The 26295-nt window shown below is 36.7% G+C and overlaps 2 protein-coding genes across 2 annotated transcripts; both read right to left on the minus strand.

Moving 5' to 3' along the window:
- On the minus strand, positions 1 to 24503 carry LOC123545113 (uncharacterized). The gene is made up of 2 exons (XM_053530628.1): positions 21723 to 24503; positions 1 to 13304 (listed from the first exon to the last, which is right to left on the minus strand). The coding sequence occupies exon 1, from the start codon at positions 24372 to 24374 to the stop codon at positions 22446 to 22448; it is 1929 nt and encodes a 642-aa protein (XP_053386603.1). The 5' UTR covers positions 24375 to 24503; the 3' UTR covers positions 1 to 13304; positions 21723 to 22445.
- Positions 15200 to 15950, minus strand: LOC123559419 (antifreeze protein Maxi-like). Its single transcript, XM_045351213.2, has 2 exons — positions 15800 to 15950; positions 15200 to 15558 (listed from the first exon to the last, which is right to left on the minus strand). The coding sequence occupies exons 1-2, from the start codon at positions 15948 to 15950 to the stop codon at positions 15200 to 15202; spliced, it is 510 nt and encodes a 169-aa protein (XP_045207148.2).
- Positions 24504 to 26295: the final 1792 nt, after the last annotated feature.

Below are 26295 nucleotides of genomic sequence, written 5' to 3' on the forward strand. Positions count from 1 at the left end.
TTCAGTGACATATTTTAATTATATTCATATATTTATGCAATTTCAATAAATGACTCACACAATTTTTATTTATTATTTATCAGAATATGTGTTACACTGAGAACCTACACTAGGCCATGCATTAAAAAGTTAATGAAATAAAATATTCAAGTATGGACATACACTTCATGAACTATAATTATAGGTTTAAGTTATTAGCTTTGTATCTGGAAATATGCATGAGTTTTTCAGTGGAAATACTGCATGACTCTAGGAGCACAATATTCTTCTGCTAAAGAACGAGTGCATATTTCCCGATACAAAGATAATAATCTTTTTATTACATAAGCATCTACACGTATAAATATAATGTAAATATCATAAATTTGTTCAACAGCCCGACAATACTGAACTTAACAGAAAAAAAACAGTGCAACAACACACACTGAATTATGTCACGCTCCCGATATGAAATTCAGGCGTCAGTGTATGGAAAAATATTGACGTTTCTGGTACCAGTGTAACTTTACGGGAAATAGAAACGAATAAGTAATAATATTTATTATGAAACTGCTTTTGCACAGCCGTGATGAGATAAAACCAATTTATACACTTTCGACAAACCGAAAGAATTCAGTTTATCATAATCATAATGCTTTTTCGTCAGACTGGTCAATACTTGCACTATTTGAAAGCTCAGGTCTGGGTAGCCAAATTATACCTAATGTCTTCATTGCTTATAGTACCAGGATTATAATACTGGAGTCAAAGTAGAGCGTATTTTTTAACTTTTATGTGATAAAACATTCTGATTAAAACTGCCTTTAGTTATAGAACTCGTTGATTAAACAATATTATGCTCGCCAAGTGCTCGAATGCTATCATTCAACTTAACTCGTTCAATAACAACTACTGAAACTGCACCTATTTAAATTGATACTATTTTTATCATTAATATAGACAAAGCAAATATAATGAGCAAACGATTTTCAACGTCAATAAAGCAATATACATAAACAACAATCTTTTATTACAGTATATACAACAGAATGTATGAAATTATATAACTTTATTATTTACCTATAAAACTTCTGTCAAATATATAGAGGATATTTGTTTGTTTTGAGTGAATATGGAATATATCTCACTGAGAAGTGAGAAAATTTCAAATATTTTCACGAGCGCGTAGCGCGAGTGAAAATGTGAAAATTTTCTCAATTCGAGGTGAGATATATTCTATATTCACGAAAAACAAACAAATTTTCTTTTTATTTTATGCTCAATTACGTTGAGATGTGCATTTTGCAACTATTTTAATCTCAGCGCGGGAAACAGACGCGCGTAAACAGACATGACGTCAGACGTGCTGTGACGTTATAAAGACGCATGCAACATAAAGTTCCATTTTGTTTTATTTCTTGCTGCATAACGGTATGAAACTTTCTTTAAGTAAAATAATTTGAATCGAGAAATATACTATAAAGAACAAAGTGCGGCTACAATTTTCATCCTGTTTTAAGCAAATAATTTAAAATTCATACACAATGTAATGAGGGGGCGGAGCTATATCTCTCACAGTGTGAAAATATAGATTTTATATTTTCACAGTGTGAGTGATGAAATATGAAAATATTTAACTGATAGAATACGGTATTTCATTAGCTAGCATAAAATAAATTGCTTGTATTTCACAAGTTAATATGAACAGCCAGAAAAAAATCTGTATTGTACCTTTTGTATTGTATGTTGCCGCAGTACTTTCATTTAATATGCATGACCTGATAGTTAAACAAGAGGGCCAAGATGGCCCTAGGTCGCTCACCTGAGAAACACACTATAATACAACATGTTTGACCTAGTGATTTCACGGAAAAAAATATTCTGACCAATTATCATTAAATTGGAGCAAAAACAAGTATTTTCTTTGATTTGACTTAGTAACCTAGTTTTTGACCCCAGATGACTCATATTCGAACTTTACCTAGATTTTAACAAGGCTATCATTCTAACCAAATTTCATGAAGATCAATTGAAAAATATAGCCTCTATCACATACACATTGAGGCCGACATGGAAGATTGGGCACACCCAAATGTGTAGCCTCTCAAAATAAAGTCGTTATTATTATTATTATACACGGGGGTTTTCTTTGATTTAACCTAGTGACCTACTTTTTGACCCCAGATGACCTATTCAAATTCTACCTAGATTTCATCAAGGCAATCATTCTGACTTACTTTCAGGAAGATCTGTTGAAAAAAAACAGCCTCTATCGCATACACAAGGTTTTTCTTTGATCTGACCTCGTGACCTAGTTTTGACCCCAGATGACCTATTTTGAACTCATCAAGGTTATCATTCTGACCAAAATTCATGAAGATTAATTGAAAAATACAGTTTCTAACACATACACAATGTTTTTCTTTGATTTAACCTAGTGACCTAGTTTTTGACCCCAGATGACATGTTTTCAAACTTTGCTTAGATTTCATCAAGGTTATCATTCTGACCATATTTCATGAAGATCAGTTGAAAAATACAGCCTCTATTGCATACACAAGGTTTTTCTTTGATTTGACCTAGTGACCTAGTTTTTGACCCCAGATGACCCATATTCAAACTTTGCCTAGATTTTATCAAGGTAATGATTCTGACCAAAATTCATGAAGATAAATTGAAAAATACAGCCTCGATCGCATACACAATGTTTTTCTTTGATTTGACCTAGTGACCTAGTTTTTGACTCCAGATGACCCATTTTCAAATTCAGCCAAAATTTTATCAAGGCAATCATTCTCACTAAATTCCATGAAGATCAGTTGAAAAATACAGCCTCTATTGCATACACAAGCTAACTGTTGACAGACAGACGCCGGACATTGAGCGATTTCAAAAACTCACATTGCTCAGGTGAGCTAAAAATAGCAGATATAAAAACTTAACTCCGTTCTATTTTAACGTCAATAAACATTGAAGATTTCGTTCGATAACAAAAAAATAAACAAATTGTTGGATGTATACAATACTAGAAATACATTCTGCATGCCCATAGACAGAATGTCAAGCCCACCAGCACCTTTGGCCTCTAAGTGTGACCTTGACCTTAAACCTAGGGACCTGTTTCTTGCGCATGACACTCAGACTCATAGTGGTTAACATTTGTGTTACATCAAAATCCCTCCATGCATTAGGCAGAAATGCTAAGGACAAAGTTTTTGTTCTTGTATCCTTTGACCTATAAGTGTGACCTTGACCTTAGACCTGGGGACCTGTTTTATGCGCATGTCACACTGTCTCATAACTGTGCGAAATAAAAAAAAATTTCATGCATGAAGAAGAAATGCTCAGGACAAAGTCTTTATTGAATTTGACCTCTGACCTCTAAGTGAGACCTTGACGTTAGACCTAGGGACCTGGTTCTTATGCTTGACACTCCGTCTCATGTTGGTAAACGTCTGTACCAAGTCACATTAAAATCCTTCAATGCATGAAGAAGATACTCTCTAGACAATGTTTGTGGACGCTGACCACCCGCCCACCAGGGGCGTTTCCATAATACGTCGCGTTTTTCAAACGAGTGTATAAAACGGATTGCTTAAATATGCATGATACAAGCTCTACAATGACCTTTGACCCACAAAGTGTGACCTTGACCTTTGAGATAAGCCCGAGGTTTCCATCTTATAGAAGTGAACATTTTATGCCAAAGAAAAACAAGAGTGCCAGGCTGTCACAAAATACGCCCGTCGAAATATTCAGTTATGTAACTTCAAGGGTCATGATCCAAGAGTGTCAGGCGTCACTTGTGCGGCTATCAAACTTGGCCGGGATATACCAGTATTATGCCCAAAACCATTGTTGTCAAGTCTGGTGAAGATCGGATGGAAACTGACTTAGAGGGCGGACAAGGCTAAATTCGCAGTTTTTCGAATAAATCAAGGGCCACAATCCAAGAGTGATTTTGGTGGTTATCGAACTTGGCAGAGATATTCTGCACAAAATGTCAGCAATTTGGTGAAGATCGGACGAAAACTATTCAACTAAGAAAGCACACAAGGCTAAATTGGTAGTTTTTCGAGTAATTCAAGGGCCACAATTCTAGAGAGCCTGGGGCAATTTGGTAGGTTATCGAAATTGGCCGAGACATAATACTCACAAACATTGTCAGCAAGTTTGGTAAAGATTGGATGAGAACTGTTCGACTTAGAGAATGGGCATGCTTTTGGATGCTGCCTGCCCGCCAAGGGTGTTCACATAATACTCCCCGCTCTTTCAGATACGGGCGTATAAAAATAAGTTATTTTACAATAATAAGTATATGCAATTCAAAACTGTGCATAGAAATATAATAAATCTGCTATTTTGTTTTTGTTGCCTAGAGAGTCTATTACAAGTGAAGATTTTGTTGAATTGAACATGTTGAATGTTAGAAATAGAGTTACACAACTAAGATTAAGTCACCTGTATAGAATATTTCACAACAAATATCCACCTTATTTAAATGATAATTTTGTACGAAAGTGCGACAGTATAAAACATAATACAAGATCTAGTGAATGTAATTTTACTGTACCTAGTGTCAACAGCATAAGTAAACAGACTTTTTATTACAGCGGTATAAAGGATTGGAATGAATGAGTTGGGTTTTACGGCGAATCGACACAAAAAGGTCATATATCGCCGAGATGAAGGATTGGAATTCCTTACCTAGTAACATTAAATTAATTGAAAGTTTTCAGAGGTACAAATCTTGGGCCAAAGAGCATCTAATAAAAATCTAGTAGCAGAATGTAACAGTGATTTTGTATACTATTGATCTCTGTTGGAATACATGTGTCTGTGATATTATTTTTTAAGCATACTTTTAATAATTCCGTTTTCCACCTAAGTCTTGACCCCCAGTAATCTGTCCTACATCATTTTATGTGTAAAATGGACCCCATTGGAAATAAGCTCTTAGCTTAATGGGTTATCCATAGGTCCCTAGTATTTTGATAACACATGTAATTTTTAGTAATGACATTTGGTATTATCTTATTGAAAGTACAGTGAAACACCGCTCGCTCGAGGTCGCAAGGGGATGAGCAAAATGCTCGAGTTATCCATGATTTCGAGCGACCCAAACATTGACCAACATACGAAGAAAATTGAAGTTTGTTTTACCAATTGTCATCGAGACCATTTGCAGAGGAAATGGTGACGCGTAATCATAACACACTCGTGACGTTTTCACAAAAACATATTGCAAACGTTATTTATGACAGATCGTAAATGGCACATGTGAAGAAACAGCTAAGACATTTTATTTTCATGTTGTTTTTTATTTTTTTATTTTAAATACTGTAATCGAATTCGCAATTTTCTTCTCCAAATTAAGATCTCATAATTATTGTCTCAATTTTATGAAAAGGCTATCTTATTTCCTTTATTTGCGTGCAAACAACTGTTGATTAAAATATTAAGACCTCATAATTATCCCCTCGATCCCGCAGAAAAAAGTAATAATTAATAACAATTTTGATCAGTAAAATTTTTCTTCCACCTTTCATCAATAATTAATCTCATTATTAGGTCAAATATACCGACAAACATACATTTAAGATAGTCGGGGAATAGACCATGCAATTCTCACGGCGTGCGAAAATTTTAAATTAACCGATACATGGTGTGAAAAAATTTGACACCTCTGCTCGAGTTTGCCATAAGCAACAAAGAGTAAATTAATACACAGGGACCAGGTGTCATGCTCGAGCGATCGAGTTATCGATGCTCGACCCAGCCATGGTTAGTTCACATAGAAAATAGAAGGAAATCGGCCGGGACCACATGAATTGCTCGAGCGAGCCCGGGTGCTCGAGTCATCGATGCTCGAGCGAGCGGTGTTTCACTGTATATGCAAATTGTGATACTGTGCTATTTAATGTAAAGCATTGAGATTTCATTTTAGAAAGTATGTTTTATGAATGACATGTCTGTGATATTTATGTATTGTAATGTGTTCTTTTATGCTGTGACCTAAATGTAAATAAATAAATAAATGAAAACAAAATGGCTGCCATTTTGACCAAATATTTAAATGCTGATAACTTTTTCATTTGAAAATTCTTTCACTTCTTTAAATGATTTAAGAAATCCCAGCAGATAAAATTAACATCAAAACAACATTGCCTTTCATTCTAAATTAAAAGGGGAGATAATCCATTAACAAAGGTGCAAGAGTTATGACCCTTGTATCATATTGTGAGTGATGATGTGGAATAACTATTTTTAGTTTGAATCAAATCCTCTCGATATAAAATTCTACGGATTCATGAAAACTTGCATGCTGCTAGAGTTATGGACCTTGCGTCATAAGGTTCGGGTGATGATGTGGATCAAATATATTATGTTTGAATCAAATCCGTTTATTAATAACTGAGATAGATTGTAAGTAAATAAAAACTTTAACCTGAAATCTGAAGTAAAAGGTGGGGAATAATTCATGAAATATTGATATGAGTGTTTGAGAGCCCTTGATCCATATGATGTAGGTGATGATGTGGAATAACTATTATAATAAGTTTGAAACAAATCAATCAAGTAATTACATAGATAAATATAAAGTGCAATCCTGTTTAAGATTTCGTGTAACCCAGTCCTGAAATCGACTTTTATTTCATAGTGCAAACATTCCAGCAAATGGTTTATGAAATTCAGGTAGAAAATATAGCTTGTACTGTCTTAATTTGGTTTGTCTATGATTTGACATAGTGACCTATTTTTGACCTGAAATAATAGAGTTTCAAATTCTATAGATGAAACAATTTCTGGGAACATTATAAAATAACAAGAGGACCATGATGGTCCTGAATCGATCACCTGTCCCCACATGACCCAGTTTTGAACTGAGTATGACATCGTTTTTTCTATTATTTCACACAGTGACTTAGTTTTTGAGCTCATGTGACCCAGTTTTGAACCTGACCTAGATATCATCAAGAAAAAAATTCTGACCACTTTTCATGAAGATCCATTGAAAAATATGGCCTCTAGAGAGGTCACAAGGTTTTTTATTATTTGACCTACTGACCTAGTTATTGATGACACGTGACCCAGTTTCGAACTTGACCTAGATATCATCAAGGTGAACATTCAGACCAATTTTCATGAAGATCCATTCCAAAGTATGGCCTCTAGAGAGGTCACAAGGTTTTTCTATTTTTAGACCTACTGACCTAGTTTCTGACCACAGCTGACCCAGTTTCGAACTAGATATCATCAAGATGAACATTCAAACCAACTTTCATACAGATCCCATGAAAATATGACCTCTAGCGAGGTCACAAGGTTTTTGTATTATTTGAAGTATGGCTTCTAGAGAGAACACAAGGTTTTTCTATTTTTAGACCTACTGACCTACTGAGTTTTGGATCGCACATGACCCAGTTTCGGACTTGACCTAGATATCATCAAGGTAAACATTCTGACCAATTTTCATGAAGATCCATTCAAAAGTATGGCCTGCAGAGAGGTCACAAGGTTTTTCTATTTTTAGACCTACTGACCTAGTTTCTGACCACAGCTGACCCAGTTTCGAACTTGACCTAGATATCATCAAGATGAACATTCAAACCAACTTTTATACAGATCCCATGAAAAATATGGCCACTAGCGAGGTCACAATGTTTTTGTATTATCTGACCTACTGACCTAGTTATTAAGGACACATAACCCAGTTTTAAACTTGACCTAGATATCATCAAGATAAACATTCTGACCAATTTTCATGAAGATCCATGCACAAGTATGGCTTCTAGAGAGGTCACAAGGTTTTTCTATTTTTAGATCTACTGACCTAGTTTTTGACCGCAGTTGATTCAGTTTCAAACTTGCCCTAGATATCATTAAGATAAACATTCAGACCAACTTTCATACAGATCCCATGAAAAATATGGCCTCTAGAGAGGTCACAAGGTTTTTTTTTAAATTTTTGACCTACTGACCTAGTTTTTGACGGCACATAACCCAGTTTCAAACTTGACCTAGATATCATCACGGTAAACATTCTGACAAACTTTCATAAAGATCCATTGAAAAGTATGGCCTCTAGAGAGGTCACAAGGTTTTTCTATTTTTAGACCTTCTGACAGTTTTGGATCGCATGTGACCCAGTTTCGAACTTTACCTAGATATCATCAAGATGAACATTCTGACCAACTTTCATAAAGATCCCATGAAAAATGTGACCTCTAGAGTGGTCACAAGCAAAAGTTTACGCACGGACGGACAGACGACAGACGCTGCGCGATTACAAAAGCGCACCTTGTCACAAAGTGACATGTGAGCTAAAAATGTGGCCTTTAGAGATTCAACAAGGTTTCCTACGAATCTGACCTAGGTTTATAATTCATATTATAGAGCATTTTTTTAAGGCTATCATTCTGACCAAGTTTCATTGCAACTGTGCCAAAGTTGTTGACGACAGATGAGGACGGGCACAGGACGATCACAAATGCTCACTTGAGCATTTTGTGCTCTCATGTGAGCAAATAACGTGTCATTGTAACAAGGTTACGATCAAAACAGCATTAAATTATTTTGTATTCTGTTCACAAGCAATCAACATAAACATAACTGGTAAAACTCAAAACAGTTCATATATAAAACAAATTACATAAGGCGAACATACCATACATCTACCATAGTCTATCAAATATATATACACTTACTAATTGCTATAATTTAAAAAGGAAAACATTATCTTGCTATAATAGACCTACATGTAATGCAATACTAGTATTTGTAAGCTTATGTTTATTATATAGTCCGTAGTCCCCTTTTCTTGCAATACCAACGTTTGTTGATGAAAAGATTGTTTCTCTTGCAACATCTATTCATTTAATATGTAGAAATAAGTGAAACTTTAGAAATATTTAAGTAGAGATAAAAAAAATTAGTCATTCCATTCATTAAGTAACTCCAATAGTTTTACAACACAACTAGTCTCTACATAGAAAAGTTTCCATCTGTTGTTTAATCAAAGACTGTTTCACAATCATATAAAACAACAAAAGAGGTTACTGTCACAAAATACGCCTGTCAATTCAAGGGCCATAATCTAAGAGTGCCAGGGGCGATTTGGCTGTTCATCGAACTTGGCCGAGATATTATGCCCACAAACATTGTCAGCAAGTTTGGTGAAGATCAGATGAAAACTGTTCGACTTAGAGAGCAGACAAGGCTACATTCACAGATTTTGAGTAATTCAAGGGTCATAATCCAAAAGTGCCCAAGGCGATTTGGCTGGTTATCGAACTTTGCTGATATCTTATGCCCACAAACATTATCTGCAAGTTTGTGGAAGATCGGATTAAAACTGTTCCACTAAAAGAGCGGACAATTTTTTAAGGCTAAATTCGCAGTTTTACGAGTAATTCAAGGGCCATAACCCAAGAGTGCATGAGGCAATTTGGCTGGTTATCGAACTTGGCCGAGATATTATGCCCACAAACATTGTCGCCAAGTTTGGTGAAGATCGGATGAAAACTGACTTAGAGGACAGACAAGGCTAAATTTGCAAATTTCGAGTAATTCAAGGGTCATAATCCAAAAGTGCCCAAGGCGATTTGGCTGGTTATCGAACTTTGCTGATATCTTATGCCCACAAACATTATCTGCAAGTTTGTGGAAGATCGGATTAAAACTGTTCCACTAAAAGAGCGGAAAATTTTTTAAGGCTAAATTCGCAGTTTTACGAGTAATTCAAGGGCCATAACCCAAGAGTGCATGAGGCAATTTGGCTGGTTATCGAACTTGGCAGAGATATTATGCCCACAAACATTGTCGCCAAGTTTGGTGAAGATCGGATGAAAACTGACTAAGAGGACGGACAAGGCTAAATTTGCAAATTTCGAGTAATTCAACGGCCATAACCCAAGAGTGCATGGGGCGATTTTGCTGTTATCGAACTTGGCCGAGATATTATGGCAACAAACATTGTCACCAAGTTTGGATGAAAACTGTTTGACTTAAGAGTGCTTTAGGACACCGACCGCCCACGACGGGTGTTCACATAATACGCCCCGCTTTTTCAGAGACGGGCGTATAAACAAGAGCTGTCCGTAAGACAGCGCGCTCGACTTTTCTCAGTGCTTGACTCTGAATTTGAGCTTCGCCAGTAAAAAAAAAATCCAAGTTAAAAAGGGGCATAACTGTTAAAATTCAAATTATAGTTATGAGAATTGTGTCTCCTGGTGTAGTCTTTGATAGTAAATAACTATTTTGAGTTTTAATAGTAACAGAGATATTAGACTTTATCAAAAATTTTAACAAAAAAATCTAAGTTAAAAGGGGCATAATTCTGTCGAAATTCAATCAGAGTTATGGGGATTGTTTCTCCTGGTGTAGACTTTGATGGTAAATAAGTATTTTAAGTTTCAAGTCAAAAGCTTTAATAGTAACAGAGATATTTGACTTTATCAAAAATTTTAACAAATTTCTAAGTTAAAAAGGGGCATAACAATTCTGTCAAAATTCAATTAAGTGTTATGGGGATTGTTTATCCTGGTGTAGACTTTGATAGTAAATAAGTATTTTAAGTTTCAAGCCAACAGCTTTGATAGTAACAGAGATATTTGACTTTATCAAAAACTTTAACCAAAAATTCTAAGTTAACAAGAGCTCGTCGAACACGAAATGCCCCCATTGATGCATTCAGTAATTGCACAAGGAACAGAAATTATATGCTCACTGTAAACAAAAGTTCTACAATTCTGGTTTAATCTGACCTTGACCTTTAACCTATTAACCTAACAAGAGATTACAGAGCGATCTTGGCGCCATCCACTGAGCCATTTTTTACAGAAATGTGAAAGTAGGTCACTAGGTTAATAACAAGGTCAAAGTTTTTTTCGGTACACAAACCTATGCATGTGGTCCAAATTTGAAGGCTGTAGCTACAGAAATGTGAAAGTAGGTCACTAGGTCAAGATCAAGGTCAACTCATGTCAAGGTTCATCTTGCCACTCAAAACTATACATGTGGTCCAAATTTGAATGATGTAAGTTATGGACATGAAGGTTCTAAGTTTTTCCCTATATAAGTCTATATGAACCATATGACCCCTGGGGCGGGGCTATATTTGACCCTAGAGGGATAATTTGAACAAACTTGGTAGAGAACCACTAAATGATGCTACATTACAAAATACCGAAGCCATAGTCTTTGTGGTTTGGACAAGAAGATTTTCAAAGTTTTTCCCTATATAAGTCTATGTAAACCATGTGACCCCCAGGGCGGAGCCATATTTGACCCTAGGGGAATAATTTGAACAATCTTAGTAGAGGACCACTAGATGATATCAAAGCCCTAGGCCCTGTGGTTTTGGACAAGAGGTTTTTCAAAGTTTTTTCCTATATAAGTCTATATAAACCATGTGACCCCCGGGGTGGGGCCATATTTGACCCCAGGGAAACAATCTGAATAATCTTGGTAGAGGACCACTAGATTTTGCTATATACCAAATATCAAAGCCCTAGGCCCTATGGTATTGGACAAGAAGATCAGAAACCATTTTAACTGTTCCTGGCCAATGTGACCTTGACCTTTGACCTAATGACCTGAAAATCAATAGGGGTCATCTGCTGGTCATGGCCAACCTAACTATCAATTTTCCTGACACTAGGCCCAGGCGTTCTAGAGTTATTGCCTGGATAACCATTTTACTGTTCCTGGTCACTGTGACCTTGACCTTTGACATACTGACCTCAAAATCAATAGGGGTCATCTGCTGGTCATGACCAACCTCCCTATCAACTTTCGTGACCCTAGGCCTAAGCCTTCTTGAGTTATCATCCGGAAACCGTTTTACTGTTCAGGGTCACTGTGACCTTGACCTTTAACATACTGACCTCAAAATCAATAGGGGTCATCTGCTGGTCATTACCAACCTCCCTATCAACTTTCATGATCCTAGGCCCAAGTGTTCTTGAGTTATCATCCGGAAACCGTTTTACTATTCAGGGTCACTGTGACCTTGACCTTTGACATACAGACCTCAAAATCAATAGGGGTCATCTGCTGGTGATGACCAACCTCCCTATCAACTTTCATGAACCTAGGCCCAAGCGTTCTTGAGTTATCATCCGGAAACGGATTGGTCTACATTCCGACCGACCGACCGACAGACCGACCGACATACCGACCGACCGACCTACCGACCGACATCTGCAAAACAATATACCCCTCCTTCTTCGAAGGGGGGCATAAAAAGGGGCATAATTCCGTCAAAATTCAAATCAGAGTTATGGGGATTATTTCTCCTGGTGTAGACTTTGATAGTGAATGAGTATTTTAAGTTTCAAGTCAATAGCTTTGATAGTAACAGAGATATTTGACTTTATCAAAAACTTTAACCAACGACGCCGGGGCGTATGCAATAGCTCTACATTTTCTTCGAAAAGTCGCGCTAAAAAGGGTTCACAGTTTTACTTTTTTATCAAAATTATGAAAAGTCCACTGAGAACTTTACAAGGTTTTCGTACAAATATGTTCTTCTTAGTATAATTTTATTAATATTAATGTCGTCTGCTAGAAACAAATAATTTTCTACAGAGACTACAAGCCAGATCAGATAAGTAGGGATTTTCCCTTTAATAAGAAGACTTATGCATGAAAATATTAAATATTGTAGTATAAGGCTAAGGACTATGCAAACAAATAGTGATTTTGGTGACAACATAAAAACATGTCTCACAATATATTTTTTTTCTTAGAACAAAATGCATTTAATATTTAAACAATTCCATAAAAAAGATTGCAACTTCTTTGCCCTGGTATGTCAAACACAACAAAATTCCTTTGCAACAGGGCCGTTACCATTGCAGGCATTTTAAAACTTTATATCTTAAAATAACACTTAATATTGTTAACATTTAAAATGAAGTCAAATCAAACACTATCTTAAGTTGTCTTTTGACAGCGCGCGTGACTGTTTGAAACCCTTCCAGTTAATACTTACCGTACTTACATACAAAACTTTACTTATTGACTTTTCTTAGTTAGAAAAATGAGCTCAAAGCGATATGTTTATACAAGTGAAAGTCCAACATTTCTTTACCAACTAATTTAAGTAAAACAGTATGATTTGTCCATGGTAATGAAAATTAATAATTCCAAGTAGTTTTTCTCACAGATTTTTGGGTATAATACGATTACAGTCCTGCAAAATTCTTTTGTCTAATTGCCAGAAACAAGCGGTCATGCCATGTATGTAATGGTGGTTGTATTTATGCTGCCTAGCAACCGGAAATACATCTATGCTCTTGAAGTATAAAGGGAAATTGAACCTGAAAAAGACATTGAAAATCATATAATTTACGAGTATTTACAATGATTTGAATGTTTCTCTTACTGCATATAATTATGTAACCACGTAAATAAAAAAAAAAAACTTGACGCAGAGGCCAAAGGTCAAACAATATTCGAAGACGCTAACATGAACCAAGGAAAGCAGCTACAGGAAATATATCTATGGAAACGACAAACACCGGATGTCGACCTAGACGAGAGTTGCCGAAATGTGCCGGACGAGCACTGAACATTGATACAATAGCTATGACTATGCATTAACCGGTACTGAGAAACTGGTGTAGAAACACAATCATGTATTGATTAGTTAATTAAATGTACAGACGATAAATAGTCTCAGTGACGTTTAAATAATGAAACAGATGTGCATTAACTAAAACAATGTTAAGAGATAGATTATACTGAATTAAATCAGTAATTTTCTTAAGAATGGGAAAATCAATTTTGTTGGTAGTAACTGGATTTAACAGAAAGGGTAGTGTTTAAGGTTTTAAATTGTTTTTGAATTTAAACAATCGATCTTTAATGAAATATCTAGAACACCTTAACACGAGATATAAGGTCAGAGAACACTAATTTAAAAAAGGGGAACTTACTGGAAATTAGACCTTTTTAGTGCGTAAAGATCATTTTATTGTAGGGATAACCCATGTTTTTCATAATTATAACATCAGCAGAATCCCAAGGGATTGGTTCAACGGTTGATAACCGAGCCTGTAGGGCTAGGGGTATTCTAAAGATAGTAAAACACGAAAAGAAGATGCGCTAACACTATTCTAACATAAAACACGTAAAAACTGATAAACAATTAAATGTGTGGGAATATCTGTGCTTTTTTTCACGTTCATGTCATTCCCTTTTGAATTATCCGTTTTGGGGCAATAATACGTTTATGCTTTGGGAAGGAACTTGTTTTCTCTCCTGTTAAATCGTCCTTGAAAATTGAAAAGAACAGCAGTTTAATGCCAGAATAATTATACATTTTGACAATATTTGCTACACGTGTTTGGTATTGACAGTTTCATGAAATGGTTTTCACTCTCTATGGCAGGGAATCATACAAATGTATAATTTGAAAGCAAAAAATGCTCAAGTAAAGATTCGCTTCTTAAATGTTCATCGTTCGAGTCTTTTTTAGGTGAAACGTATAGTAAGGCAGCAGCAGCAACGTGATTAAATATATACAGTCATGTTTATATTCATAGAATTTATAATGTTGTAATGTTGAATGGAAGTCTAGGCCGAACACCGCGTGAACGCGGTGACATTTACGTCCATCTTGTTATGTATTGTGGTTTTATAGCAGTAATTCGGTAAAAAATGTGTTTCTGTGGCGTCAAAGACGCCCCTTAATAAATACATCCTATTTCTTTCCATTTTTCGGGCACTTGCACGTTGCTACGCGGTATAGAGCTTGCGCGGTATATACCGTAGCTCACCTGTAAGCTGTATTCGTTGACAATAAAACCGTATATAGCTTACACTGAATATAGCTCACTGTAGATTGTATATGTAGAGATGCTGCATATCCCCGTATATATGGTTCATTTTTAAGCACTTCTTCTCCTTTTACTACTACTACTACTACCACTACTACTACTATTACTGTTGCTGCATTTATTGCTACAACTACTACTACATCTGATACTGCTACTACTGCTTCTACTGTTGCGGCTGCCACTACTACCGCTACTTCTGTTGCTTCTACAACTCCTACTACTGCTACTACTTCTGCTATTGCTCCTGTTGCTGCAACTGCTACTGCTACTTGCTACTACTGCTACAGCTACTTCTACTTCTGCTGCTACTATTACTCCTACTACAGCTACTACTTCTGCTATTGCTTCTGTTGGTGATGCTGCTATTGCTACTGCTATTGTTCTGCTGCTGTCATTACTACTACCACTACGTCTGTTGCTACTACTACTCCTACTGCTACTACTTCTGCAATTGCTTCTGTTGCTGCAGCTGCAGCTGCTACTGTTGCTGCTACTGCTACTACTGCTGCTTCATCTTCCACTCCTGCTACTGTTACTGCAAATACTGCTGCTCCTATCTCTATTACTACTATTGCTACTACGACTGCTTCTCCTACTGCTACTGCTACTACTACAACTACTGCTGCTGCTACGACTGTTCCTACTGCTACTTTTACTACTACTATTCCTACTGCCTCTACTACTGCTGCTGCTACTGCTACTGCTCCTATTGCTTCGACTACTGCTACTGCTGCTGCTGATACTACTTGTCCTACTGCTGCTACTGTTACTACTGCTGCTATTACTACTGCTGCTGCTTCTACTAATAATTCTGCTGCTACTGCAACTACTGCCTCTACTTCTGCTGCTACTGCTACTACTACTACTACTACTTCTGCTGCTACTGCAACTACTTCTACTACTAGTAGTACTCCTGCTGCTACTGCAACTACTACTACTACTTCTACTACTGCTACTGCGACTACTACTACTACTTCTACTCCCTTCTCCTCCCCATCCTCCTCCTCCTACTGCTGCTGCTGCTGCTGCTACTGCTGTTACTGTTTCGACTGCTACTGTTGCTGCTGCTACTAGTCCTACTGCTAATATTGCTGCAGCTGCTCTTACTACTACTATTCCTACCATTACTACTACTGCTGCTACTTCTGCTGCTACTACTACTCCTTCTGCTACTGCTACTACTACAACTACTACAACTACTGCTACTGCTACTACTACTACTGCTACTGCTCCTACTGCTTCTACTGCTCCTACCGCTACTGCTGCTGCTTCTACTACTATTCCTACTGCTACTACTACTGCTGCTACTGCTTCTACATCTGCTGCTACTACTACTACCACTAATTTTACTTCTACTCCTACTACTGCTGCTACTACTACTAAAACTACTACTGCTACAGCTACTACTTCTACTGCTACCAGTACTATTGCTGCTACAACTGCTCCTACTGCTAATACTGTTGCTTCTGCTACTGCTGCTTCATCTTCCACTACTACTGCTGCTACTACTAATATTACTTCTACTCCTACTACTGTTGCTACTACTGCTAAAACTACTACTGCTACTGCTACTACTGCTGCTACTACTAATACTGCTACTGCTTCTACAACTGCTCCTTCTGCTAATACTGCTGCTTCATCTTCCACTACTACTGCTGCTACTACTACTACTTCTCCTACTGCTACTGCTACTACTACTCCTACTGCTACTGCTACAACTGTTCCTACTGCTACTGCTACTATTACTATTCCTACTGCCTCTACTACTACTGCTGCTGCTTCGACTGCTCGTACTGCTACTGCTGCTGCTGATATTATTACTACTATTCCTACTGCGACTACTGCTGCTATTTATTTTGCTGCTGCTTCTACTACTACTTCTGCTGCTACTGCTGCTGTAGCCTGGGAAGCCGTTGATAATAATTGTGCTTTGTCAGAAGAAATAATACATAATATCTATACATTAAAGACCCTACTGCTACTTAAACTACTACTGCTATTGCTACTACTAGTATAAATCTGGTATAACAAGAGCTCGTCGAACACGAAATGCCCCCCTTGATGCATTCAGTAATTGCACAAGGAACAGAAATTATATGCTCACTGTAAACAAAAATTCTACCATTCTGGTTTAATCTGACCTTGACCTTTAACCTATTAACCTAACAAGAGATTACAGATTGATCTTGGCACCATCCACTAAGCCATCCATTTTTGAATGTTCCAAATTTCAAGACTAGCTCAAGGTCAAAATCAAGGTCAACTATGCATGTGGTTCAGATTTGAAGGCTGTAGCTTGAGAAATGTGAAAGTAGGTCACTAGGTCAAAATCAAGGTCAAATTTTATTTCGGAACACAAAACTATGCAAGTCCAAATTTGAAGCCTGTACCTTCAGAAATGTGAAAGTTTTTCCCTATATAAGTCTATATGAACCATTTGACCTCTGAGGCAGGGCCATATTTGACCCGAGAGGGATAACTTGAACAAACTTGGTACAGAACCACTAAATGATGCTAAATTACAAAATACCAAAGCCACAGACTTTGTGGTTTGGACAAGAAGATTTTCAAAGTTTTTCCCTATATAAGTATATGTGAACCATGTGACCCCAAGGGCGGAGCCATATTTGACCCTAGGGGGATAATTTGAATAACCTTAGTAGAGGACCACTAGATGATGTCATATACAAAATATCAAAGCCCTAGGCCCTGTGGTTTTGGACAAGAGGTTTTTCAAAGTTTTTTTCCAATATAAGTCTATATAAACCATGTGACCCTAGGGGTGGGGCCATATTTGACCATAGGGAAATAATCTGAATAATCTTGGTAGAGGACCACTAGATTTTGCTACATACCAAATATCAAAGCAGCCCGCCCGCTTAGCTCAGTAGGTAAGAGCGTTGGTCTACGGATCTCAGGGTCGCGAGTTGTATGTTCTCCGTGACTATTTGATAAACGACATTGTGTCTGAAATCATTAGTCCTCCACCTCTGATTAATCATGTGGGGAAGTTGGCAGTTACTTGCGGAGAACAGGTTTGTACTGGTTCAGAATCCAGGAATACTGGTTAGGTTAACTGCCCGCCGTTACATAACTGAAATACTGTTGAAAAAACGGCGTTAAACCCAAAACAAACAAACAAACAAATATCAAAGCCCTAGGCCCTATGGTTTTGGACAGGAAGATCAGAAACCATTTAACTGTACCTGGCCAATGTGACCTTGACCTCTGACCTAATGACCTCAAAATCAATAGGGGTCATCTGCTGGTCATGGCCAACCTCCCTATCAATTTTCTTGACACTAGGCCCAAGCGTTCTAGAGTTATTGCCTGGAAACCATTTTACTGTTCCTGGTCACTGTGACCTTGACCTTTGACATACTGACCTCAAAATCAATAGGGGTCACCTGCTGGTCATGACCAACCTCCCTATCAACTTTCGTGACCCTAGGCCTAAGCGTTCTTGAGTTAACATCCGGAAACCGTTTTACTGTTCAGGGTCACTGTGACCTTGACCGTTAATATACTGACCTCAAAATCAATAGGGGTCATCCGCTGGTCATTACCAACCTCCCTATCAACTTTCATGACCCTAGGCCCAAGTGTTCTTGAGTTATCATCCGGAAACCGTTTTACTATTCAGGGTCACTGTGACCTTGACCTTTGACATACAGACCTCAAAATCAATAGGGGTCATCTGCTGGTGATGACCAACCTCCCTATCAACTTTCGTGACCCTAGGTCTAAGTGTTCTTGAGTTATCATCCGGAAACCGTTTAACTGTTCAGGGTCACTGTGTCCTTGACCTTCGATATACTGACCTCAAAATCAATAGGGGTCATCCGCTGGTCATTACCAACCTCCCTATCAACTTTCATGATCCTAGGCCCAAGTGTTCTTGAGTTATCACCTGGAAACCGTTTTACTACTCAGGCTCACTGTGACCTTGACCTTTGACATACAGACCTCAAAATCAATAGGGGTCATCTGCTGGTGATGACCAACCTCCCTATCAACTTTCATGATCCTAGGCCCAAGCGTTCTTGAGTTATCATCCGGAAACGGATAGGTCTACATTCCGACCGACCGACCGACCGACCTACCGACCGACATTTGCAAAACAATATACCCCTCCTTTTTCAAAGGGGGGCATAATAATAATAATAAATAATAATACTACCACTGCTGCTGCTACTGCGACTACTACTACTACTACTACTACTTCCACTGCTGCTGCTACTGCTACTACTACTTCTACTACTGCTGCTGCTGCTATTACTACTACTATTCCTACAGCTACTTCTACTGCTTCTTCTTTTGCTGTTACTACTACTCCTACTACATTTACTACTTCTACACCTGCTACTGTGACTACTGCTACTGCTACAGCTGCTGCTACTACTACTGGTTAGACTGCTCCTACTGCTACTGCTGCTGCTACTACTACTAGTCCTACTGCTACTACTGCTGCTGCTGCTGCTGCTATTACTACTACTACTACTGCTTCTACTTCTGCTGCTACTACTATTACTGCTACTACTGCTGCTACTACAACTACTACTCCTGCTACTCCTACTGCTGCTGGTGACTGCTCCTACTGCTAATACTGTTGCGTTTGCTACTACTACTGCTGCTACTGCTACTACTGCACCTATGTGCTGCTAATACGACGATGATGATCGCAAATTTGTTCAATACTGACCATGTTAGCAATATATATCTGAAAATCATGTTAGGGTTATTATAACAGTAGCTCGATCTGTGATGCTGTATTCAGCTCAAGTCGATTTTTACCAGACCTGATTTCAAAAGATTCCAATCAATGGGTAGTTAGTTTCCAGCTAACATATAAAACTTTAACCAAAAATTTCCAAGTCAAAAAAGGGGCATAATTCTGCAAAAAATGCAAAATAGAGTTATGGAACCTGTGCACTGCATGTCAGATCATGACAGTTAACAAGCATGTGAAGTTTCAAAAGAATCAAATTTGTGGGTACTTAGATTCCAGCTTACATACAAAACTTCAACCAAAAATTTCCAAGTCAAAAAAGGGGCATAATTCTGCAAAAAATGCAAAATAGAGTTATGGAACCTGTGCACTGCATGTCAGATCATGACAGTTAACAAGCATGTGAAATTTCAAAAGAATCAAATCAGTGGGTACTTAGATTCCAGCTTACATACAAAACTTTAACCAAAAATTTCTAAGTCACAAAAGGGGCATAATTTTGTAAAACGTGCAAACAGAGTTATAGAACCTATGCAGTGAATGTCAGATAATGACAGTTAACAAGTGTGTGAAGTTTCAAAGCATTCCCATTAAAGGGTACTGAGATTCTAGCAAACCAAATATTTGTGAGTCGAAAAAAATAACTCTGCAAAATACAAAAAAAAAGTTATGGAACCTGTGCACTGTATGTCAGATCATGACAGTTAACAAGCATGTGAAGTTTCAAAAGAATCAAATTTGTGGGTACTTAGATTCCAGCTTACATACAAAACTTTAACCAAAAATTTCTAAGTCAAAAAAGGGGCATAATTTTGTAAAACATGCAAATACAGTTATGGAACCTATGCAGTGAATGTCAGATAATGACAGTTAACAAGTGTGTGAAGTTTCAAAGCATTCCCTTTAGTGGGTGCTGAGATTCCAGCTTATATGCAAAACTTTTACCAAAAATTTCTAAGTCGAAAAAAGAGGCCTAATTCTGTAAAAATGCAAAAAGAGTTATGGAACATGTGCACTGCATGTCAAATCATGACAGTAAACACGTGTGTGAAGTTTCAAAACATTCCCATCAGTGGGTTACACTCAGATTCAAGCTTATATACAAAACTTTAACCAAAATTTTCTACAAGAAGTGTGACGGACGGACGGACGAACGGACAAGGCGGCGACTATATGCTCTCAACCCCACTCCCCATCCGCCTTCTTCCCAACCCTACAGGGAGCATAAACACTCATTCTGTCATTAAACTACACAGGATTTGAGAGTAACCAGGCTGGTAACATTGCCCGATCGGGCTTATGACACAAAAAGTAATATTTCTTGAAAAATAATGAAGATATTTCTTTCAAACTTGGTCCATTTATTAAGCATAACAAATGATACAAATTAGAATAAAAATAACTTGGTTGCCTTCAGATTTGGTATGAATTATTTCCCCTTTTCAGATTTTCATGACGCATAATCTTTGAAGTCCAAAACAACAATGTTCTAATGCTAAGTTTAAAACAAAAAAGGGTTAAATGGCTTTCTAATGCTCTAAATTATTGCGCTAGTACATGGATGTATACATTTTTTACTCTGCTTTCACTAACAATATTATAGAGAAATGTTAGTTCTAAAAAAGTTGCTCATACATCTGCACTAGAAACAAAGTATTTACCCTAAATATATAGAATAAAGGTATTGGCGCACAAGTTTAGAGCAATAGAAAGCCATTTAACCCTTTTCTGTTTTAAACATTGCATTAAAACATTTTTTTTTTGGACTTCAAAAATTATGCATCTTAAAAATCTGAAAAAGGGAAGTAATTCTAACTAAACTGAAGGCAACAAAGTTATTTCTATCTTGATAAGCATTATATGTAATGCTTAATAACTCATCATTTTTTTTCAAAAAATCAGATGAGCTAATAAATGGACCAAGTTTTAAAGAAATATCTTCATTATTTGTCAAGAAATATTACTTTTTGTGTCATAAGCCCGATCGGGCAATGTTACCAGCCTGGTAACTGTGGTCAATTTGGAGACAGAGCTCAATTAACCTTTTTAATGAAACATTTTACAAAGATGGCCCTTTTTAACATGACGTGGCTCAATTCTATAAAATTGTTTTATAATATGAAATAAAGTTTAGAATATAATAAATAAAAGCAAATAAAATGACTTACTTGAGTATAAATCCATGTTATAAGAACGTCCATTTTTTCCTCCAAGAATTCATCCATGTTTATTTTATCACGCGCGACTGTCACTACTCCTGATAATTATACACACGTGTATATACATGTTACACATATGTTATATGTCATCGTGTAATGATTTATAGTAACACATTTTGAATGAATAATGTTTATATACATTGACACTATCAGTCTGAGTTTATTTAGTAACTTAACTTTCAACTTTTGTTCCAAACACAAACCACGAGCTATAATCCTGCGATATAACTCGGAAATTCTGAGATGAGTGTATATATTGTTTAACGTGTTCAAACTCTGTTCTCGGTTCTATCTTATACGACCTGTCTATTGCTACTTTGACTTTGTGTGAAAGTTTCTCCACTACCTTAACGAGATCACGCAATGTTGAAGCAGACATGTTTACATACGACAAATAAACATGTTTGATATTTCCCATTTCAGAAGGCAGCGACATTTCACCTAGATTGATACTCTCCAACTCCACGTGTTCCACTTGACTATTAACTTTCAATTGTGACACTTTAGGTATCCTGTCCAATACTAACGTCCTTAGATCTGAATGCTGACTAAAATCTAAACTGTAACTACACGACATCCAGTGCTCGGTACAAAGTAAGCGCTGCAATCTAATCTCCGTCATTGTTTTTCTGTTTATAATATAATTCAGAAACTCATTCAGTACATCGTGGCTCATCTCGAAATCGTCGATATAAATTGCTTGTAACAGAGAATTATTCTGTAATGTTTCCAACATTTCACGGCTCCAAGAATCACCCTGCGATGTAACAGTGAGACATCTCGGCGACTTGTTAAACAGTTCAGAACGTAGCGTCTGTTCACCGCGACCCCGGCAGTATATTTTATTGATCTGGAACAGTTCGTGCAATGCACAACAACCGATAAATTCACGTAAAAACGACTATAGTATGTGTCGATATTTATTGACGCCATGTTTGTTTTATTGTGTCCCGCGAGCCGTGCTAGATGCTTAAAGTATTTTTCTTCTCCAAAATCTTCACTAAAGAAAAAATCTTGACAGCAAATTTTGAGTTCCTTATCGCTCGTGTTTGCTTTCATACAAGAAATGTACATGTCTTGTATGTCTTTCAGAGGTTCACAGCCCGAACTAAAAATCTCACCAGTCGTAGTTCTGTATTCGCTCGTTCTCGTATCTTCACTGATCACTGACATGAAATTACGAGATATTGAAGAAATGGTCTCTGCATTCATTCCGCTGATGAAAACTAGCACTGTCGACATGTCTAGAATACTTTGCAAACTTTTACATTCCTTCAGAAAGATTTCTTTGACATCACTTTCATTTTGACAGCTAATGTACAATGCACAAAAAAATTCTTGTATTGTTTTGTGCGAGAACGAACATTTAGAAATTTGTTTTGTTAGTGTCTTTTCTGTACTTTGTGTTAATATTCCCGAGTCAAGACTTAATTTCAAATAATTTGGTGACAGATACTTATCAGCCACTGACTTACTGAAAACAAGAGTGCTCTCCTTTGTTTCACTGAATAATGTTTCAAATGCTAATTTTCCTAAAGCTTTCAGATATATGCTGTATTTAGTACAAAGTTCATGTTCACTGAAGCATTGTGGGATATCACTCTGGGAGGGTTCGCACGTTAGTTCCACTTCGGGATGTTTGCTTATCGTTCTTGACAGCAGGAGTTCAATAATGCTTGCATATAGTCCGCACTTTGACTGTCCTAGTGGAATATTGTCACACCATAAACAAATGAGATACATCGTAAGAAGGGGAACGGATTCCAAATCCTCGAGTTTATTTTCTTTGACTTTTTTATTCAACTGTTTGGCCAGGAGTTTTGCTTCAGCAATATCCAGATTCTTTATTTTTGAAATCGCCCTTTCCTCTAATGTCTGTGCTGACTCAGAGGTTAGTTTTACTAGTTCCACTTTCTTACCTATTTCACTAGTTTTAAGATTCAACACACCTAATTTCCAAGGTCTTGTCGTGGTTAGGATTACACATGTTTCACGTGCATTACGATGAGGGTTCGTTTTGGGCACTTTTGCACATTTCTTTTCGGGATGAATCCACTCGTCTAAACCATCTAATATTACAAGATGTCGTTCGCGATGCAAAATCTCCTGAAGTAAATCTTTTGTCACTGCAAAATCCCGAGACAAATTTTGCATAATTTGGTTCATTATCAAATCATCAATGCTACAATCATCAGAAGAATCCCGCAATAACACAAGAAACAAAAACTCAAAACCAAGCATGGCCTTTATCACATCTTCGTTGAAGTACTTTGTGCATTTAGTTTCGGGTCGACGAGCCTGGCACCACGTGATAGCAAGATATTTTGAAAATGCAGTTTTCCCAAATCCAGCATCTGCGGATAAATATATTTCAGAAATTTTTGCAGACTGGAATAAGTCCGACAACGATTTAACTGGAGTTTTAGTCTCTTCCCCAGCTGGCTTTTTCTTTTCAATGAAATTCATTTCAGGCAAAATGTAAAAATCTGCAAGTGGAATGTCGTGCTCCTCGAATAGCGGTGACAGTGGTATTGTACTGTATCTGTTTGAGTAGAAGGTTGCCAAATCGTCTTTCAGCTCTGAAATACAGGGAAAAAACATTTAACATTACAGTAAAACACATTTAAGCTTACATAGTCAATATCTGTAGTAATTACGTGACCGTTCATAAAATTCGGGTCATAGATTTGCCATGTATAAACGGTCTATATTGCACACATGTTAACCGAGTTATAAGAAAATAAATAGAAATTACTGTTAGATATAATTTCTGATGGCATGTTATTGTCCATAAGTATTGACCTGTCACTCATTAATTTTCCTTTTATTTCCGTAAATTAATTCTCGGTGTCCGAACATGAATAGTCATTTTTATGTAATGTAATGCTATCGATGCCTGTTTTATTGTTCATTATTTTATGCATCATATTTTTATGAATTTTGATTGTTTCTCTTGTTGTATTTATTTTCTAGAAACGCTGGTGACAAGTATTTTGTATTTTTGTATATCAAAGATACTTCTAAAACAATTTTTTCCACTTTTTCTACAACGGTTGAATATGATAACATTCGGTAAATGGACCATAAAAAGCAAGACACGTTTGATCCGATAAATGGTTAGTTTGCATAAAAAACTGACTATAAAAAAATCCGGTCAGACGTAGCACTCAAACCCACAACCCTGAGATTTGCAGCTAAACGCTTTGTCCGCACAGCCGTCTGCACATGTGACAAGGAATTATATAATGTGATTTCGAACCCGTGGTAACATGCTGGGAAGTCAGAAACTTTACCACTGCGCAATCGTGTCATCTGTTAACTGTATCTGTTACTTAAGTAATATAGATATTTTCAGAATACAAGTATTGCGTAAATTAACGAAAACGTCCGAAAATATTGGCGAAGATTAATGAGTGCCAGGTCAATACTTACGGACAATATACAACATTTGAATAACAAAAATATTTGTCCTCAGCCTTCGCACTTCTGGCAGTACCTTTGATAACTAATAAATTATATCAGTATGAATACTGCACTTTGATTGGAAGAAAAACTAAACGAAAGTGGCCATACAAAATCAGGTAACTTTATTAAGACTTAAGAAGTAAATTTTTAGCTTTGATTTATAATTATTGCAAAGAAACTAGTATTCAATATAGCCAGTGCACATAGCAAAATCTATGGACCAGTGTTATGTAATAATAAACGTATATCAATCAAGGACAGTGTAGTAAATTTTTGTTTTGTTAAAAAATCACGATCGTATTCATATATAATTATATATATATATATATATATATATTATATGTTATCACAATTAATCAATATCGAATCACATTTTCAGGTGCTGGTTTGTGAGCTTATCCTTACGTATTACATAAAATGTGCGCACTTGTTAGCGTGCATTAGTTTGATTATAACTGTCTTCCGTTTAAGTGTGCAGTGGATTAAACTATTCCGGGAAGGAAATTGACTATTGACCTACATCCAGAACCTATGGACCGAGCCGAAGTCATTTTCCGAGGCTAATTTAGTCTAATTAATTGACCACATTAAAAGTATATACATGTTTTATTATATCAACAAACAGTACGTGATAAAAGTTTTACTGGTGGAAAGTTGAACGTTATCCTGTGATGTCACGCTTTTTTGCAAGTTGACGTAACGTCATTTACGTTTATCATTTAGTTTACCTGACAAAAATGTTACAAGTACTTTAAATCCGTGTTTGATGACATTCACTTTAACTAAAAATACATACAAGAAACGCGGCAATGCCACGAAACCAGGTTTTCAACACTTTTCATAAGAATAAACAAGAGTGCCAGAATGTCACAATATACGCCCGTCATAGCAAATTTCTTTACTCTAGCACCTGTATTTGCAGATGTAATTTTAATTTTGTGGTTGTTTAGTAATCATTGTAATACACCTCAAAATTGGATGTAACATGCATGTTGTACTACAGAAAAGTGGTCTCGATTTTTCCCTACGTCTAGTAATGAAAAAGTTACAATATAAG

Source organism: Mercenaria mercenaria, chromosome 18 (genome assembly GCF_021730395.1).
Source record: "Mercenaria mercenaria strain notata chromosome 18, MADL_Memer_1, whole genome shotgun sequence".
NCBI lineage: Eukaryota > Metazoa > Mollusca > Bivalvia > Venerida > Veneridae > Mercenaria > Mercenaria mercenaria.